Source organism: Xiphophorus maculatus, chromosome 12, assembly GCF_002775205.1.
Source record: "Xiphophorus maculatus strain JP 163 A chromosome 12, X_maculatus-5.0-male, whole genome shotgun sequence".
In the NCBI taxonomy this organism is placed as follows: domain Eukaryota; kingdom Metazoa; phylum Chordata; class Actinopteri; order Cyprinodontiformes; family Poeciliidae; genus Xiphophorus; species Xiphophorus maculatus.
Window position 1 is genome coordinate 10,358,708 of NC_036454.1, and position 19,229 is coordinate 10,377,936.

The 19,229-nt window shown below is 36.8% G+C and overlaps 3 protein-coding genes across 3 annotated transcripts in view; 1 reads left to right on the forward strand and 2 right to left on the reverse strand.

Annotated features, from left to right (window-relative positions):
* Nucleotides 1–2,373, reverse strand: part of LOC102224309 (rho guanine nucleotide exchange factor 28-like) — a 51,624-nt gene extending 49,251 nt beyond the window's left edge. The window contains exons 1-2 of the mRNA XM_023343927.1: nt 2,283–2,373; nt 1,520–1,563 (exon numbers count right to left, since the gene is read on the reverse strand). Of these exons, the coding sequence (XP_023199695.1) occupies nt 1,520–1,552 (33 nt within the window). The 5' untranslated portion in view covers nt 1,553–1,563; nt 2,283–2,373. The remainder of the gene's footprint in view (nt 1–1,519; nt 1,564–2,282) is intronic.
* Nucleotides 2,374–5,166: 2,793 nt separating this feature from the next.
* On the reverse strand, nt 5,167–13,220 carry utp15 (UTP15, small subunit processome component). The gene is made up of 12 exons (XM_005795002.2): nt 13,060–13,220; nt 11,698–11,810; nt 11,477–11,569; nt 10,938–11,122; nt 9,819–9,997; nt 9,465–9,590; nt 7,738–7,873; nt 7,436–7,520; nt 7,134–7,289; nt 6,929–7,030; nt 6,610–6,743; nt 5,167–6,476 (listed from the first exon to the last, which is right to left on the reverse strand). The coding sequence occupies exons 2-12, from the start codon at nt 11,785–11,787 to the stop codon at nt 6,176–6,178; spliced, it is 1,587 nt and encodes a 528-aa protein (XP_005795059.1). The 5' UTR covers nt 11,788–11,810; nt 13,060–13,220; the 3' UTR covers nt 5,167–6,175.
* Nucleotides 13,221–13,344: 124 nt separating this feature from the next.
* LOC102222054 (transcription factor BTF3) lies at nt 13,345–17,978 on the forward strand. The gene is made up of 6 exons (XM_005794835.3): nt 13,345–13,463; nt 15,387–15,455; nt 15,531–15,644; nt 16,926–17,127; nt 17,218–17,274; nt 17,653–17,978. Exons 1-6 carry the CDS (start codon nt 13,368–13,370, stop codon nt 17,697–17,699), a joined length of 585 nt encoding a protein of 194 aa, XP_005794892.2. The 5' UTR covers nt 13,345–13,367; the 3' UTR covers nt 17,700–17,978.
* The last annotated feature ends 1,251 nt before the right edge of the window (nt 17,979–19,229 follow it).

Genomic DNA, 19,229 nt, shown 5'->3' on the forward strand with positions numbered 1-19,229 from the left:
AAAGAGCGATTTAAGAACATCAGTGAGTATGCATCAGTCACTCTCATGCCAGCGTCACTGAGGTCTTACTGGGATTTTTTTTAAAAACATTGTGTAACTACATGGAGCAATGTAATTGCATATTGTTACTAATGGAGAGAGAGCACAGAGAAATGTTACAACTTGATTTGATATACATTCCCTTGTAAAAGTATTCAAACCCATCGAGCTTTAACAACAGGTTAAAACTATAAAATAAATGTTTTTTTGTGTGTTTTTGATAAACTTACACAAAGTAGGGGATAATTGTAAAACATATGAAAGGCTGAAAAGAGTGTCCTGTATTGGTATTCAGCTCCATTTACATTGATAAACATAAATAAAGTCCAGTACAAACAATGGCCTTCACTCATTAGACATTACTAAACATGTCCCATCTGTGCATAATTCAATCTCAGTACAAATACAACTGCTTTGTTAAGGCCTCTGAGGTTTAAAGGGAACATTGAGTGAATAAACAGCATCATTATGAACAGGGATCAAAAACAATATTCCATCCCTTGAATGCCTTATGGAAGACTGCTAAATCCATTCTCATGGAATGATTATTGCACAGCTGCAAACCTATCAAGACTCGACTGTCCACCTAAACTGACAGTCCAGGCAAGAAGAGCATTATTCAGAGAAGAAGCCCAAGGTAATTCTGGAGGATCTTTGGATATTTATATCTCAGGTGAGCAAATCTGTCAACAGGAAAACTAATATCTGTGCACCCCACACATCTGGTGTCCATGAAAGAGTGGGAAAATGAAAACCACAAACACTAGAATCCCAGTTTGAATTAGTTACAAGCCATCTAGGGGCCACGGGTAACATTTAGAAAAAGATAATCTGGTCAGATGAGACATCTAATAAACATTTTATCCTTCATGCAAAACATGTGGTGGAAAACTAAAATTACAAATCAATCTGATCACACTGACATGGAGATGTCACTGGCTGATAAGAAGGTGGATGGAACAAAATGCAGGAAAATCTGGGAAATAACTTGACAGAAGCTGCAAAAGACTTGAGGCAGGTGCTTATAATGTGCAAATATGCAGCTGAACAATCAAAGTCCAATCCCAAATTCAAATGAGAATCTAAGGCAAACCTTGAAAATTGATGTACACATCTGCTCTCCAACTAATCTGGCTTAGATAAAACATTTAAATTATAGAAACAAGGAAGAGACTATCCCAAAAGACTTGAAGACTTTGGAATGGTTCTTTGATAAGATGGAGGTAAACAGAGATAGACACCGCACATTTCTTTTGTTTTTCTTGCAAAATAAAGTAATATGAATACATTTGCAAGACGGAAAAAAAGTAGCTTAGATTTTCAAATTAATGAGGGCACTCATTTCTCAGTACCATCTCAGTACCATCTGCAGAATGAGTTCTGCAGAACTCATTCTGCAGAGTTTTTGCACAGGGAGACCAACTTAATCTTGAGATCAACTGAAGAAGCTTATATTGAACTCGACAGCACATATACTCACATAGAGAGGCACCTTCCTCCTGCTCAGCTCCATGTATACAGCAGCTGCAAGGTGAAAAAAATATTCACACAAAATGAAAAAATGGGGGAAAAGCACAGAGTAGCATGTGACTCCTAATTATTTCCTTGCTTATTTTGGTTTCTCATCTGATCTTGAGGATTATCAAACCTTTAAGCAGTCAGAGAGGTCATCTGAAGAGACAGCATCGGCTTTTGATCACAAGAAGGTGAATAATGATTTTAATGATCGACCTTCCTGCCATAGTGTGTGTAAAGAGAGAAGACCAGAATGTCCATGAATCTGATACACACGTCAGTTCAATAATGCGCGTGCCAGGCTTTGTGCACGAGCAGGAAATCGATTACATTTCAATGCTGCAGGGTTCAGATCTGCTCTGTGTCAGCGGCCACTTCCTAAATGAGATCCAGCAGCGAGATCTTAACAAACTGCCACAGTCAATGTTCATAATGACACAGCTTCCTGTCCGCTTTTAGTCTTCTGCAATCACACACTTAGAAACAGGCTGCAAGATCTCTGAGGAGGAAAAGTGTGAAAATAGCTGTTGATGACACCAAAAGTCCTCCATAATTGAAAAAAAAAAAGATTTTATATACTTTAACATTAAAACATTAAATGGATGTTATTTTTTTTTCTTAAAGACTTGCATGAATAATTTTATGTTCATTTAGCTTATTGATGTAGATACCAACCACACTTCTGTAATAATAATTTTTTTTAAAAAGACTACCACAAAAACACTTACCTTGGACTTTACACTCCAGCAAATATGTCCTGGGAGTAAGTTATAATTCCTTTTGGACAAGCTCTCAATTCAGATTTATCCTTTGTTTGTTTAACAAAGCGATAAGATCGGGGCAGCTGCTGTCTGCACTGTTTCAGCCTCCTCTCTGGTACAGCACTGATGCTTCTCTGTCTTCAGCCAAAATCCCTCCTAACATGATAAAGTTACCCCATTGCCTTAAAGCTATAGCGACCTCAAGTGGAAGATAATATGACTGACAAGTTCATATTTATCTGTTCTCAGTGGAAGTTACAGTACTTTGCACCTTCTACTATAAGGTGTTCCTTGCACCTTATACCCACTTGAAAAGTTCAAGTGGTTATAAGGAGGTGGGAAGGAGGAGGTTATACCCACTTGAAAAGTTCAAGTGGGTATAAGTATAGGGTACTTGATTTTATTTTGTCAATCAGACTTTATTGTATTTCGCTGAGATTTTATGAGACAGAAACATAAAAATCACAACTATAGAATGGAATAAAACATAAATAAATTTTTATACATTTCTGTTTAGAGACCATGAGTCAATATTTAAACCATCTTCTTAAGTCGTTCTGTAGCCTCTTTTATGTTTTCTTCAAAATTTGACTTGTACTTACCTTCATCTTCCAGTCAACTTTGATCAACTTCTCTGCCAGTAACAAAGCGCCCCATCTACCGAGCATGATGCTGCCGCCACCTGGTGGACGGTTTTCAATGTGATCTAGCGTTACTTGTCTGCCACACAGTGTTTTGCACACAAACTTTGATCTCATCTGATCAGAGCACCTTCTTCCACATGTTTGACGTTTTCCCTGCATAACGTCTAGCGCCACAAGTCATGCTAGTTTCACCATGCTAGTGGTGAACTATGTTCTCACCATAATAACTAGCATGACACTGTCCCTTTCTACTATGCTTTGCTTCCTACAGAGGTAAAAACTCGTGGCTACGGAGAAACCATTGCTTCCTGGAACCATGGTCTCTGTTGTTGAGGTTTTAAATTTTACCCAGTTGCTATATGTAATGCCAGTTCAACACTATGAAGCTTACCAGAAATTGCCTGCGCTGTAAACAACTATCCACCACTGCAAAGAGAGAAGTCCCAAGCCGAAGGAGGAGGTTGTTAATGCTAATAAATTTTTTTGGAAGAGTGTCCAACACGGACTGAACGGATTTTTTGTTCACTTCCACCGCTGCCATTGGTAAAACTACAGGCAGACCACAATTCAAAAACATCGCAGAAGTCATCATCAGTGTTGTATAAAGTACTGAAATCTCAGAGTCAAGTAAAAGTACAAGTACCTCTCCAAAATATGACTTTGGTAAAAGTCGAAGTCACTGACTGAAATGTTACTTGAGTAAAAGTCTTAAAGTATCTGAAACTTCTTGTACTTAAGTATGGAAAGTACTGTAAAAATGGATGTACTCAAGTAATGTAATGAAAAGTACAAGTAAAAAGTAAAACAAGACAAATGCAGTTTGAATGACATTTTTTATATTTTGGTAAACTTGTCAAATACACTTAAAATAATGTACCCAACCAAGTGCAGGCAAAATTGAACCTGCTAATAGATATACCTGCAGGCATCATTTAGTTAAGAAAATTAGGTGCTTTACCTATAGCACAAGGTTAACTTAACCTGCTTTACAACTGAACCAGCTTCTTAGTATACCCTCCAGGACAGAAAATGCAACGTTTTTGTAAACCTTAAGTTTTCCCTTCAAGTAAGGTCAGTGCTGAAAATGAGAAAAATAAATAGTACAGAAAATGCGGCCAACATGAAGAAAAAGAGCTGTTACGATTACTCTACTTCACAAATCAGTGAATCAGTCAATAGGTGGTGCACACAACTGGTCATTATGCAAAAAAAAAAAAAAAAAAACAGAAAACTTTGGAGCGGGGGGGCGGGGGGGGAGATGCTGCCCACTGACGCGGCTCAGGGATTACGTGACACGCAGCGCCGTGCGCAGTGCCCTACAATGCACTGTAAGCTATGTAATGTGTTTTGAGGCAATTGACCAAAATCCCGGACAATTTTTAAATTCCCCCCGGACATCTTTTTAGGTCTGAAAAGTAGGACATGTCCGGGAAAAAGAGGACGTCTGGTCACCCTATCACCAGCTGGTGGTTCCCCTGGAGCCGTGTCCGACGTAGGTGGTCTCCGTCTCCTCCTCCATGTGGCTGTTCCTGATTGCGAGACTTGCTTTGTGTTTAATGGGAGAAGCGAAACAGGTGTATCCTATTGGTGGTGATGAACAAGCCCAGGCAAGCAGGCTACGGACTTTGTTCGGTAGCCTGCTTGCTACTTGCTAATCAGTAGGTGGGATCAAAACACTTGCGTTTCTCTCTCTCGCTTTTTTGTAACGAGTAACTAAACCACACATTGAAAATGTATCGGAGTAAAAGTACGCAATTAAGTTCAGAAATATAGTGAAGTAAAAGTGAAAGTCATCAAAAATTTTCATACTCCAGGAAAGTATGAAGTACTCCAAAATATACTTAAGTAAAGTAGTGAAATATGTTTACTTCGTTACTATACAACACTGGTCATCATTCACATTTTTTCCTTCTGTTCGCTGATTGGACCGGTAGAAATTAAACCGGAGGAATCAGAGAGAGAAAGCCCAGATTTTGTGTGAATTGAGATTTTAATCGAGCGGAATAGTGGCAATGACTTCTGGTTTTATACGCATTATATCTGGTATATATGACACCCATTTTCCTCCCATTTCACAATTAGTCTACCTTATCTTAGGCACCTTCACAAAGTGTAGAAAGTTCAAGGAGTCTGAATATTTTTGAACTGTACCATAAAAAGCAGACTAGTCTCAAATTTTCTTTTCAACTCAAATAAAGCCAGTAACACTTAAGAAAAAAACATTTATTTTTCTCTGCTTATAAGAGTGTCGGACATTATGAAAGTACTTCAAACACATACTGACGTTTACAATTGATGCTTACTGCAATTATTCAAATTACATCAAATATGACTTTTTTAGATCCACACATTCAGAAGGTCTCCACATAGAAAATGTTTTCATTTGGTTCCCATGTACAAACATGGGTTAGAGTGAAACTGGATAAGATGGAGGGAGGGAGGCCTGCTCTGCTGCGATTGGTTGATATACCAGTAGCGTCTAAACAAAGGGCAAAAAACTAATCTCGTCGAAGAAAAATATCCTGTTTTTTGATCCTTCGCCTTATTCTGGAAGATATCACTAGTAGATTTCAACATATGAAATCTATAAAACAAAATCCAGTTAGTCTGGAAAAAGTGTTTTATTAAAAACGGACCCTGTTGCTGTGTGACATCTTTAAAGGTCAAAAACTGTTTTTACAGGAGAATAAGTAACTGATTAAGAATTAGAACCAATCAAACCGACTGATCACCCTGCAACAACTGCTCTAGATATTCAATTTTTAGGTTATTTTGTGCATATTAGGCTTTTGTCCAAAAGCTGGATAACAACTACTACTTTTAGTTGAAATTATACAGCTAGATTAAGTAACGTTTTCTGTAGCCTACCTTGGTGTCGAGCATAAAAAGTAGGGAAATCTCTGTGAACTTTGTGCTATATCCAGCATACAGACCTTAATATTCCAATTTCATTCGAGGTTTGAGAGAAATGTTAATTCAAATGTTAAATCTTTGTTTAATAATAAAATACTGCAATATAACAAATTACAGCTAATGAATTCCCACAGCAGACCTCACTTCCACCAGTAGACAAAATGTAGGACTCAACACAGATCCAATTAAAAAATATTTGTTTGGTGTTGTTTATACGCAGAAAACGATTCTGATGCCTTCAATCGAGATTTTATAAAAATCATCCTAATCCAGTCTAAAATCAATTCTTCCTCTCATTTGATCTCAAGTGACCTGAAGCTCGGGTCTCGAACTGCTCGCCTCTCCCTGAGCCAGCCCATTAGATCTTCCCACGTCGGAGTACGGCACCTCCTTACGAGTGATGGAGGTGGCGAACATGGCGTCCAACATTCCCAGGACCTCCAGTAGCTCCCGCTCCAAGTTGATCTCTGACTCCAGGATGTTCTGTAGGCGCAGCAGCTGCTGGTCGATCAGTGCCGACTGGCCAATCACCGATTTATAGATATCAAGGATCATTTCAGCTGCCGTCAAAAGGACGGGGGCAAACCTGGTGTCGACAATGTTTCTGAAGAAGAAACAGAAACAAATGATCAAGGTTTAAACTTTAAATTGATAAATCTGTACATTATAACACCCTGATTTTATTTCACAACTTTATTGATTTGAACCCCAAAAATAATATGTGTTCTGCTTCATACCCAATGACAAAGTGGAGTAACTGAGAGAGTTGCTTTTCATCTCTTCCTGCTAGCGCATTCTTTAGAGTTCCTCTTCGGTCCAGCTCCTTGATTACACCCACAGTTATCTCTGGCTTTTTCCTTCTTAACCACACCTATCAGAAAAGAAGAGTGAAGAAACAACTTCGCTTAAAACAGCTTACTGAGTCATTATTTGTTAATTTGGGCCCTCAATTATCAAATGTGGAAAATAAATGAGTAATTGGGGGAAAGTAAACATGATAAAATAAAAACAAACCTTTATTACTTAAATGCTTGTGAATATTTAGAATACTCTTACCTCCAAGGCTGCATCCAAAGCTTTGGATACATTAAATTTCTTGAGCTCCTTGTCATATTTGGCCAAATGTTCTTTGACTGGCTTACTGACAAGATAGTCGTCCTGTAAATGTATAAAGCAAGGAAATTAGAAATATTAACAAAAGCTCAGTTATAATTCTTACAGAAAAAGATGGGCTGAAGATGACTGCAACATAGAAACCTACTGGTTTTGGGACATAATTTTTTCCTTTCACAAAGACACGATATGAAGGGCGGCGTCTCTGTTGGCTCATTATTTCCTTTGACTCTTCAGTGTGTTTTCTGTGTTTGATGCTTAAAATACTGTTGGTCATTCCCACAACAATGGACTCGTCATCCGGCTGAGAAGAAAGAAAAGTTTTCAACTTTGGCTCAAGATGAGTGCAAAACAATGCCCTTGTCTAATTCCTGTCTTATCTGCGCTGTCAACGTGTCAATTATCTAAAGAAATGTTTTCACAGAATATTACTGAAACTTTTATTCTTACAGCCAAAGCCAAACTGAGGATTGCAGCAGCGTAGTCAAAGTTGTGGACCACTTTGTACGTGGTTGTGTTGTAGACTTTCACATGCCTGAAAGACAAATAGTGCACGCGTTAAAACATTTTCAATCATTCACCTTTTATTTACAGAAGGTGGCAACAACAAGAGGACTTCCACTTGAATGCACAACAAGTCTCAAAACAGTGACTACAGTACATATTTGCAACCTTTGACAAACAGAAAAGTGTCAGATTTAAATTTTTTAAACATTTATGTCAGGAATTCACTATATCTGACGTTCTTATACCTGTCCAGAGATGCCGACAGCAGTCTCTCTCCATTGTTGCCGAGAGCCAAACAGGTGACGGTTTTATGATGGTTTTTCAGCGACACCAGAGGTTGACCTCCTTTTAGCAGATCCCACACTTTGACGTAGCGCCCACCTAAGGAAAGACAACCAAAATTTGTGACTTAAGCATGTATTTCAAATATTTCCAAATAAACTTCAAAATAACCCAAGCACGTATACTACATAAATATAGAGCTTCCTTTGAGATCAAAGCAAGCCAATATAAAACTGAACTAAAATATTCTTATTTTGCTTACTGGTAAAAATTAACTGGGATGGTTCACACAAATCTCAACAAATTTAACATGTTTGTGTGACATACAAACCTCATAAAGCTTTTCATCAAAACTATATAACTCTGATGATCTTAACACAGAGATTGGTAATGAAATGTGGCAAACTATTCTACAACGCATTCACACCTCTTCAATTTGTGCCCAACACAGAACTGTTCAGTGGAGAGTCGTCCAGAGAGTACACTGGTCCAAAAGCAAACTGGCTCAAATCTTTCCGGACGTGGATTCAAGCTGTGTGAAGTGTGGGTTGGGCCCAGCCACTCCCATATGTTTTGGACCTGTTTCTCCCTATTTCAATTTTGGAAATCTGTTTTTGACTCACTTTCTGTAATCACCTCGACCACAGTACAGCCTTCTCCACTTACTGCTTTATTTGGGGTTCTCACCAAAAACCAGTTACTGTCACCCCATCATGCTGATCTTGTGGCCTTCCTCACGCTACTGGCTCGACGTATTATACTGATGCATTGGAAGAATCCTTTCCCACCCACACAGTCTCATTGGATAAAAGATTTCGTTCATGAAACTAAAAAAAATTAGACATACTCTCAAAGGCTCTGAAATCACATTTTCAAGAATCTGGTCACCATTTCTGGACCCCCCCCCATGAGTGGGGCTCCCCTTACTTCCTAGTTGTAATGGTATACACCCTTTATCTAAGTCTTATAACAATGTTAGTAGCACAGAATACATTAAGCCCTGTAGGTGCCCCGTTTTAGTTGTTTTCTGTCTAATTTCTATTTTATTTACTTTCTGTTACCTCTGTTTGTTTTGTTTTACTTTTGAACCGGAAGTTATTCTGGCTTTAACGTGTTTTTTAAAAACATGAATGTTCTCTGTGATCCAAAGCCTCTTGCCACAACTGCTACAAAAGTTTGGTGACAGCTCAACCAGCTCTTTTCCACAGTTTGGGCAATACATGGTGACGTGACCGTATTCCCACTTGCTTTGGTTCTCATTAAAACGGAGCACACCAGAGTAACTTCCGGTTCAAAATTAAAACGAGCTGTAGTCCAATCAGTGATTTCTTAGGTCTACCTCTTCCGTTTTGTTAATGTTGTAGTGCTTTGGTAATTTGTAATTGTGCTTTCAATTTGCTGAAGTGGTTTGCACCTCAGGGCCACCGTAGATCTCTGATGGAAAAGAAATTAACATAGTGACTATCTTTTATCTGCAAAGCTGCCTTGTCTTGTGCTATCACAAACACCAAAATCAGGCACAGTGAAAAACCAGAGAAAAAACTAAACCAAAATTTTAGTTAGACCCTATGAATCAGAGCAGTGTAGAACTGAGTTTCTGCATTGGACCTTTGCTGTCTGCTCGGTTCTGAAATTAATCTGAACCTTCAATGTGTTTTGTATAAATATGCTAAATGATTCGGCTGACAACCTGCTGAGACGAGGAGTCCCTCAGAGGGGTAGAGGAGGAGGCTCTCCACTGGCTGTCCATGATCCATGGTAATCGCACTCTTCTCCGCTCTGGCATCAAACACTTTCAGAGTGTGGTCATATGATCCTGGAACAACAACAACAACAAAAAAGAAACAAATCTGATTTATGTTGGTGCCAGTCAGCTGTAACAGGAGACATATGGACTCTATTTTTATTATTTTATTTATGTTTTGAGTCAAGTTAGAAACTACCTAGAAGGCACCGCAAATTGCTGTTTATCAGACAAAAGGTTAACTTCCTCTTGACCCTTTGACATTTTCCCACTCCTCTGCAGAATGACCTTTTGACTCACCAGTAATGAAGAGATCTCTGTTGAGTTTGCTGGTAACACCACAGCGAATGTAGTCTGTGTGTTCCTGGTAGGTGCTGAGCTCGGCTGCGTTTGGGATGTCCCACAGTCGGCAGGTGTAGTCGTCAGATCCCGTGAGGATCTGATAACGGTCTGAGGTGAAGTCAGTGACATGTACGGCCCTGAGTAAAAAAAAAAAAATCTAATTAATTTAAATTCAAATTGTTTTCAGTATGCAAGATTTTAAGAAATATGAAAAAGCAGCTCAATCGTTGTCAGAATTCTTGGGATCAGCATGAATTTCAGTCGATGGATCACTCAAGAAATCATCATTCAACTTTGTTGTCATCAGCCAATGACTTCCACCACATTTTCATTCACCCAACACTCTCCCATTTGAAAACATGGATCGCTGACAAAGGTCAGCTGATGTTGATAGATAATACAAAGTTCCTATTAGGGAGGAAGATGTGAAATTCTCACAGTATAATAGCCTTGGCTAAGAAATATCACAATTTGTCTCCATTATGTTTTCGAGTCGAGCAAATCTCAATCTCGTTGTAATCTGTTGATAACAATGACAAATAAATCTTATCTTATCTTAAATCAAAGATTTATAACAAGAATGTTCAGCATGATATAGCTGTTTCTTTAACATCACAAAAAACAAGCATAATCCTGCGGCAAAAGAATAACCAATTAATTACAACAATCATTATAATGTTATTTACAGTTATTTTTGATATATTAACATAGCTTGCAGTTTCAAAACTGTGCTGTATCTTAAAAAAAATGATTAATTCTCCCCTTGTGTTGCCTATAAATGTCTTTTTCACAGCAGGAAATATTTTCAAAAACCTTCTGTTTCCTATGAAAAAGGAAAAAGTATTCAAGCTTTCTTTGGGCTGGCGGACTGCCAATGCATAACAACAGGTTTAGAAGTAACCAGCCTAAGTCTAGTTTATTTTAGATAGATTGGAGCAACTGAACAATAAAGAAAGAGTCTTAAAGAGACACCACACAATTTCACCTTAATGAAAGACTTTCTTGCAAACTTCCTTTGCAAGAATTTACTAAAATGTCTATAACCTAATCACAGAAACTTAAAAATATGAGACTCACTTTGTGTGCCCTTTGAACATCCTTAGTGCCACCTTGCCGCTGACATCAAAAAGTCTGACAACCGAGTCTTCGCATCCCGCCACGAGCAGCTGGCCATCTGACCTGAATCTTCCACAATACGCAGTGTCCTTGAATCGGGTAAATGTTTTGACAGGCTCTTGAGAGAAGGGCCCATAGAGGTGGACCTGAGAAAAAAAGTGAGAGTTAGAACATGAAGAAACTGGGAAAATAGAGGTGCATCCTTTACTCATAGACAAATAAATTATTTCAAAACAGAACTGTTTATCAGATTGCTTTAGGGTTGCTGTTTAGTTTCATAAATTTGAGAGCCTGTACCAGTAGAAACTTTAATTATAATATAGTAACTGTACAAAGTAAAGAATACGGAATGGGAACTTTGTGTTTCCTTCCCTTTTGTTATTGTCTGTGTAAATAAGATCCATATCCTCTGGGTAAAAAACAAAATACAATATGAAAATCAACAATGTCATAAGGTGAACTACCAGTACCTAGAATTTATGCAAACAGAGCCTACTTACTCTTGTGAAGGCAGTCACAGCAAAATTATGAGGAGCCACAGGAGAGAAGTCGATGTTTGAGACTGCTCCAAATTCTTTTATCTGGACAGGAGCCTACAAGTGGGAGGAAGGGGAAACATATCAGGCAAAGGATCCCTTCAAAGCTTGAGATCACAAATTGTTCAATAAATTTTTTTCACCCACAAAAACATGAAATGGAGCCCATAGCAGGTGTGACTCACCTTGTAGTTTTTCCAGTAAAGAGTGTCCTGTGTGACTTTTTCTCCGAGCTTTGGATACACTGGGATTTTTGTGGGTTTAAATGAAGCCATCTATATGGCGCTTGTTGAAGCGTCTGCATACACACAGTAGGAAACAGCAGTTCAAGAGGAATCTTAGCATTTAAAGAGTTTACAGTTAAGAAATTATACTTTTTCTTTTACTTCTGAAATGAAAACAAAAATTACAGATTGCACAAAAATTACATATTGCACCACGTTTCAACAGCTGAGTAAAAGGTCCAGGGTTGTTCATACTACTCCACATATTATAGGGAGAAATTAAGCAAAAAATTCTATGAATACGATTATAATTTTGAAATTAATTTCAAAATGTATGTATTGCAAGAGAAAACATATACTAGAAGTAAACTATACACTTACTGAGTACTTTACACATTTTCAATTGTCTATTAAGACAAACAGTAAATCAGCCATTGAAACCCAATGCATTTGGGCACTTCGACATGACTTGCTGAAGTTAAAAGTGAGCACAATAAAACAAGAGGTTTGCATCATGGATGTGCAGGCGACATATCCAAACGTTAATGTTAATATGAACCAGATTTTGGTGCTTTGTTTAACCTGTGCCATGGAACAATTTGAAACAGTTCTAAAGACAAAAGGGATCCAATCTGGTTTTTAAAAAGATGTACCTAACAAATTGGCTAATGAGTGTAAGTATATGGCAGTTTGGGCTATAATTAAGAACAGAAATTAAATTGAACAAAAACATGCTATCTGAGAGAAATAATAAAAACAGCATTGGACTTTTTTAATAGCTGTCATAAAAATAAATTAGGTCTCTTTTCCGTTAGTTTACTAACTTCTACCTTAAAATATGATACGACATTTATATTTATGGACATTACACAAGTGGCATTGCCTACATCGACTTTAATTTTGCAGTTAATTACTTGATTTGAGAGACAACGCATTGTAGTATTTTTCATGGATTTCCTTGTTTAAGTGAAAGATTCGTTAGTCATTGGATTTGGACAAAACATACAGTGCTTAAGTTTTTGTTGTTCAACAAATATACTACACCCTTAAATCTAAAAGATTCACCGTCTAATAGTTTTTAGCTTAGACATTGAAGTATCACCCATGTTGTGTTATCTATATTGTCTAACAAACTACAACATGATATCAGCGATGAGGCTCGGGCAACAATCAATTAAATATTTAGATCGTTCATAAACAAATAAAAAAAACAGTACTTTGTGTTCTTTAAACTGAAATAATGCACGTGATTATGAATGTCTCAAACGTCTGTTGTTTATACGACCAATATTTTACACAGAAACGGCTCCAGAATTTTCTCACCTTTGATTAGAAAAATGGTCCTAGCGTGCAGATACGTTTCACCTACAACAGGGCTGATTTAAAAGTATACAGTCTTTTGTTATCTAAAGTGAAGGAAAACTTTCTCATTTTATCGAAGGATCACGTTGCCTCTCGGCGAACAGGAGGACGCCATGTTTGAATGTAACTACTTCCGCAATGAAACCGATAGACTATTGCAAGTAAGTTTTTGTTTCTACTGTTTTTTTTAATTAAATTGTCTACAAGATGCTTGAATATTTTTTCGGTTAAATATAAGATTAGTTTTTCTCTCTACTTAATATTTTTTTATGTTTGTTTTACGCTTTAATTTACGTCACTTCCTGGGCTCCCTCCTTTCTGCCTCCATCGCTTATTGCGTGAGCCGCGTGTTTACAGACTTCCAGGTATGCTCATCGCTGTTTTTCAGTTTTTTTAAATTTTGACATATAATTTTACTGTAAGTGTAGCATCTAAAAAATAATTCTGCCTCAGCTTGAGAAACCTAATGCGGGAAAAACACACTCCTTTCTTCTGTATTAATGTCTGTTTGAGGAGGCCCTAGCTAGCTCTTTAGCTGGCTTTGCTAACTAACATGTTCCGTTGATGTAATTTAGACTGTACACAAAATTTATGACTAGGTATGTTAATAAAATAAACTGAAATTAGAAGGACGGGTAATACGGCATCACCCTGTGTCAAACATTGTTTCATTGGCCTTATTTGAAAATGCTGTAACCCAATAGGTTTGTGGTTTGCGTCTCCCTTGCTAAAGCTGTAGTTGCCAACCTCCTCACTCTGCTTCATGCGTTACTTGCAGACAGGCTCTGAAGTGTGACGCTATTTTCGGGGCCTTATGACAGCTGTGCATTCTTGTTGGTTTTCTGTGTGAAAGGGCAAAAACTGAAGGGAGATTTGAGGGGGATTTATTTCTAATACTTCCAGTTTGATTACATGTCTACCATTTCCTGCGAACTGCTAGGTCACGCATGTAGTACCACGTTAGGGGCAATTTCTGTTGATATTGAAAGTTGGAAGTGTTATACCATTTTCCCCTCCATACAATATGTCATTTAAAATAATACTTTCAGAATAGAATCAGAAGTAATTCCTAGAAATTAGCTAATATTCAAATTGTGCAGAAAAAATGTTTTAATTTCAGCTAAGCTTGGATTGGAATGAGATTCCTATGGTATAACTGTGTCATAGTACTTACAAATTAATTAATAATTTGCTTAGCACTTGATGCACAGACGTAAGCATGAATAAAATAAAAACCTAGAAAGTTTTGTGAACATTTTCTCCTGCTTATTATGCAAAATATTTGAAATTTTTCCCATTATCTACACCAGGGGTCCCCAAACTTTCTCCTGTGAGGGCCACATAACTTGTCCCTTCTCTGATGGGGGGCCGGGGTCAGTCTGTAACAGAAAAAGTGTGACGATTGTAAGAGTGCTAAACATAAAAATGTATTGTTTTTCAGAAAGCACAATCAAATAACCTTTTCTGGATTCTTCAGAGAACAAAAGTCAGGAAATAACACTATTTATGAAATAAATAATAACCAAATAACACTGGGTTCTCCACATAAAAAAAAGGGTTAGGGTCAATTATATGCATGTATAAAACAGTTACTAACTAATAGTTAATAATAAATAAAGTTCATTACTAAGGAACATTTATTTTATTGCAAAAGTCCAACTTATCAAATAAAAATGCACATATATGAAAATACTCTGGTATTGTTCAGGGGGCCGGACCAAATGTGGAGGCGGGCCGCAGTTTGGGGACCACTGATCTACACTTTTTTGAGTAGTCCATGTATAACAAGCTGGTATTGTCTAAGTAATTATCCAAAGCTCAGGTAAAACTTGCAATGGACTGCTTAGTAGCCATGTCATTTCAGAATCAGAATAAACTTTATTGTTCCCCAAGGAAAAAATTATTATTCTCCATTAAATATAAGCAAATATAATAATTTGTGGTATAAAATTTACAACACAAATGTGAAATTACATTGTTAGATGTGACCTAAATATAAAATAAATAAAATGAAATAAAAATACAAGTCATTTAAGTTTATCAGCTTCCATGTAATTGCTGTTCATGTTTTGTGAATATTAGGAAATATTTCCAAACAGCCACCGTGTCTCTACTACAGCAAAGGAAAAGTGTAGTAGAGTTGTGTTACTTTCTGTCTCGTATAACTGGTGTTAGGAAGGTGTAAGTAACTTCTATTACTCCAGCTTTTTATTTGGCATTTCATTAGAGTTCTGCTAATAACCAGTAGAATTGTTGTTGAAATCTGTGCCTGTTCTCTTATATTTAAGATGAAGGAGTCGATAATGAACCAAGAGAAGCTTGCCAAACTGCAGGAGCAGGTCCGCATAGGTGGTAAGGTAAGTTGCCTACATGCTGCCAAGTAATAGTTAGACTCTGAATCATTTGCCAAAGCTAATTTCACTGTTTTGTAGGGGTCAGCCCGAAGAAAGAAGAAGGTGGTGCATCGGACAGCTACAGCAGATGATAAGAAGCTGCAGTTTTCACTGAAGAAACTAGGAGTTAACAACATCTCTGGTATTGAAGAGGTACGGTAAATGTTTGTGGGCCTTTCCACATTGGAAACGTAACACACAACTGACTTTATTTACAAGTAAAAATTGACTTGATATCTTCCATTTAAATTGCAACTAAAACTGAACTGAAATCCCTGGAGATGGGACGCTTTACCCAAAGAGTTTTCCAGAGTGTGAAAGCCCTGATTTTTGACGACATTCAGTGGTCATATAACCTTTGCTGTAAAAGTTGCAATGAACTTTGTGATTAGCCATTTAGTTATTGAGGTGTTTTCACATTGCTCAGTGAATGTATTATTGACATGGAGCGTATGATCGACTGTTTCAACTTCTGCCAACAGTTGGAAACTTAATATGTTTCATGGTCATGTTTCAGAATATTTTACTTGTTTTTATACAGGCTGTATATGATGTGGCCCTTGTGCAAGTCATTTTCCATTTTGTGTTGAGGGGACAGGATGCGTTGCATGTGACGTTAATGTGTGCCGCACTTATGCGCTTCTCGGCTCTGCATTTTTTCATCTAGTTTTGCTGTTTAATCAAGTCAGAATCGTCCATATTCCCTTCTCAATGTATTTTATCAAAGGTTCATAAGCTACACCTGCTAAAACATTAACAAGGCAATGTTTTAGATTTAGAACACAGCATATTAACGCGTTAGAATGGCTCTGTCAAAGGCCAAATGTAAATCTATTCATGTTGGCAGACAATCTCTATTTAATCAACCCTAACTTGGGCTATTTTGCAAAGAAGAATGGGCAAAAATGTCAGCCTTGCAGCAATAATTTCACCAAAAGATGCATCTACAAAATGCTGAGACAGGGAGATTAATACATGTATTCCAGACTTTTCAGATACTCATTTGTGTTTATTTATTTTTTTAACTTTGATCAGTTCCTTCCACTTCGCAATCATTCATTACTTTATATTGATCTATCGGAAATAAAAGACATTGAAATTTGTTTTGGTAACATGAGAAAATGTAAATGTTCAAAGGGCATAAATAGTTTTGCAATACATTGGAAAATTATGGCAGATTAAAGTTATCTAATGAAAATTGTGCTCTGTTCTGATGACCCCTTTGGGTCCAGTAATATTATACTGGTTACTTACCAGTTTACTTTTTTAGACCAAACTGTTGACTTTTCAAATGAGTAGAAATAAATCATTAAGAAGGGTAATTACAGTTTGAGGTGTTTGAAAAGACTCGGGATGGAAAGCTGTTGTTCTTTTAACAGCAAAGCTGCCATATTTCTGTTCATATATCTTTAATCCTTTTTGTTTTCACTCTAGGTGAATATGTTCACAAACCAGGGGACGGTGATCCACTTCAATAACCCAAAGGTTCAGGCCTCCTTGGCTGCCAACACGTTTACGATCACAGGGCATGCTGAGAATAAACAGCTAACAGAGATGCTTCCGGGAATCCTCAACCAGATGGGAGCTGATAGTCTTACCAGCCTCAGGAGATTAGCAGAAACTCTGCCCAAACCAGGTACACACCACAAAATATCCCTGCCCTGGTTTTCTCTGTCACTAGTGTTGTATGGCGTCTAATAATGAAACTCCCTAATTTTCATCATAGCTGGAGACAACAAAGCTCCCATAGTTGCTGCCGAAGAGGAAGATGACGAAGTTCCTGGTAAGCAAGAAAATTTGCATCTCATTTATTTATAAATATGGTGTATCTTGCTGAATTGTTGCACACTAAAAGCCCTTAAAAATAGCTGGATTTTTAACAATAAAATGAGTGAGCCTACTGAGGACTAGTTCAAATCTATGCTTTAAATACTTTTACCATTGTTTGCCTGAATTGATGTTTGCAGAAGGCCAAGACAAACCTTTATCTCTAACATAAACTATGAAAGAATTCTGAATTCACTTATTCCTATACTGTAATTGTACTAATTCATTCTTATTTCTTTCTAGTCTGTTTGTATAGTTTTAAATATAATACCCAGTAACACTTTGTTTTCATTTGCTGTTTATTCTTACTTCCTTTTTCTTTTTGCATTTTCAGATCTTGTGGAAAACTTTGATGAAGCTTCAAAGAACGAAGCAAATTAACTAACATGACGACATCTGAGTGTTTCTCAAATCAGCACTGTATTTAAGTCGTGTATTTCTGGTTACAAACATAACCTGCTTTTAAATTTACCAATTGGGTTGGAACAAGAAAATGGACTTTTTACAGAAAATGTTATTATACAGTTAAAGCAAACAGAATTTAGTAGAACCTGCACAAGCTTCTCTTTCTCATGCTGCCTTCTTCATATTGCAGTACCCATGCATCAAAAATGTATTGGTGGAATTAATTGTGTAATAAAGATAACATTTTAACTTCTTTTATATATGCAGCTTTGTTTTGTTTTTTCACGAATTAAAATCATTGCAGCTGTTCATCATACTCAAATGTTAAGTTCTTAAAACAGTAGCAGAAGTATTAAGAAATCTCTCTTCTATCAAGGAGCACTGACAAAGATGAATTGCAAGGCAATTATGTTTCCAAACACAATGAAAAACAAACACCACTGTTGTAACACCACATAAAATATGGAAGGCATAGAAGAAAAAAAATTGTTATACATATTTTACTACAAATCTTAACTAAAGACATTGACACTGAAGTTGTTTTCAAAAGTTTTTTTTGATTAATAATTGATAATTAAACCAAGTGCGGTATAGCTTAGAAATTCTTACACAAATTTGAAAAGCAGCTTTGATAAATCATGTATGTGACCTTTGAACTATGAAAACAACTTTCTAAAGATGGAAAGCTGGTATATAGAATACATTGAAACAGTATTTAAGCAGACTGTGAATTTAATGTTAGAACTTGTCCATCAATATGTTAGCCATGAACTTTCTCAAGTAATGATGTCCATTAAACGGCTAATAAAGTATTCATGTTTTTATTATTAGTTGCCAAATTCAGAACAAACACTTTCTATATATGTCTGCATAGATGTGAAATTTTAGAATGTAGCTATAGAGGAGGGAAATTACAGAAATGTAATTAAAAATCAATCATTTCAAGTGCCTGGGTCATTAGTGTTATACATACTGATTCTGTCACTTGAAACTACAAAAAACAGCACCAAAACTACAAAAATATATACCTGTAAATATATGTTACATACATTTACAACAGAAGGTCTCATTTTGGATAATAAGGGAAGAGATTGACTGGGATGCCCCTAAACTGTAAATCATGAGATTTAACAAAACACAAGGTTATTTCCTTTTTTAAAAAAAAAAAGAAATATTCTTTATTGTTTCTGGTCAGACAAAACTCAGATTTGTTGAGACAGGCATGGTATTTCCTGTTTCTGGCATATACCAGGCTCCTCTGTTCCCCACATGTTCTCAAATGCTCAACAATTTCTTGGAGACACTTGGAGCTAAGGATGTGTCAGAAAAGGACAGATTGGACGGGGAGTAATTTAAAATCCCACTTTCCATTTTGTGAAAACAAATATATTGCGTTCATTCTCTTAAATGAAAACATTCTCTTAGGCTTTAATTTTCTTTTTGAAACAGTGGGTTTTGGTTGCATATGTCTTCTCAACGTAACAACAGTGATTGATAATTATTCCT

Coding starts and splice junctions, on each gene's coding strand:
- utp15 (XM_005795002.2), bottom strand. CDS start 11,787: ATGGCTTCATTTAAACCCACAAAAATCCCAGTGTATCCAAAGCTCGGA. Junction 11,570..11,697: donor TTTACTGGAAAAACTACAAG/GTGAGTCACACC, acceptor TCCCACTTGTAG/GCTCCTGTCCAGATAAAAGA. Junction 7,521..7,737: donor CTGTCGGCATCTCTGGACAG/GTATAAGAACGT, acceptor TTTGTCTTTCAG/GCATGTGAAAGTCTACAACA.
- LOC102222054 (XM_005794835.3), top strand. CDS start 13,368: ATGTTTGTTTTACGCTTTAATTTACGTCACTTCCTGGGCTCCCTCCTT. Junction 15,456..15,530: donor AGGTCCGCATAGGTGGTAAG/GTAAGTTGCCTA, acceptor ACTGTTTTGTAG/GGGTCAGCCCGAAGAAAGAA. Junction 15,645..16,925: donor ACATCTCTGGTATTGAAGAG/GTACGGTAAATG, acceptor TTTTCACTCTAG/GTGAATATGTTCACAAACCA.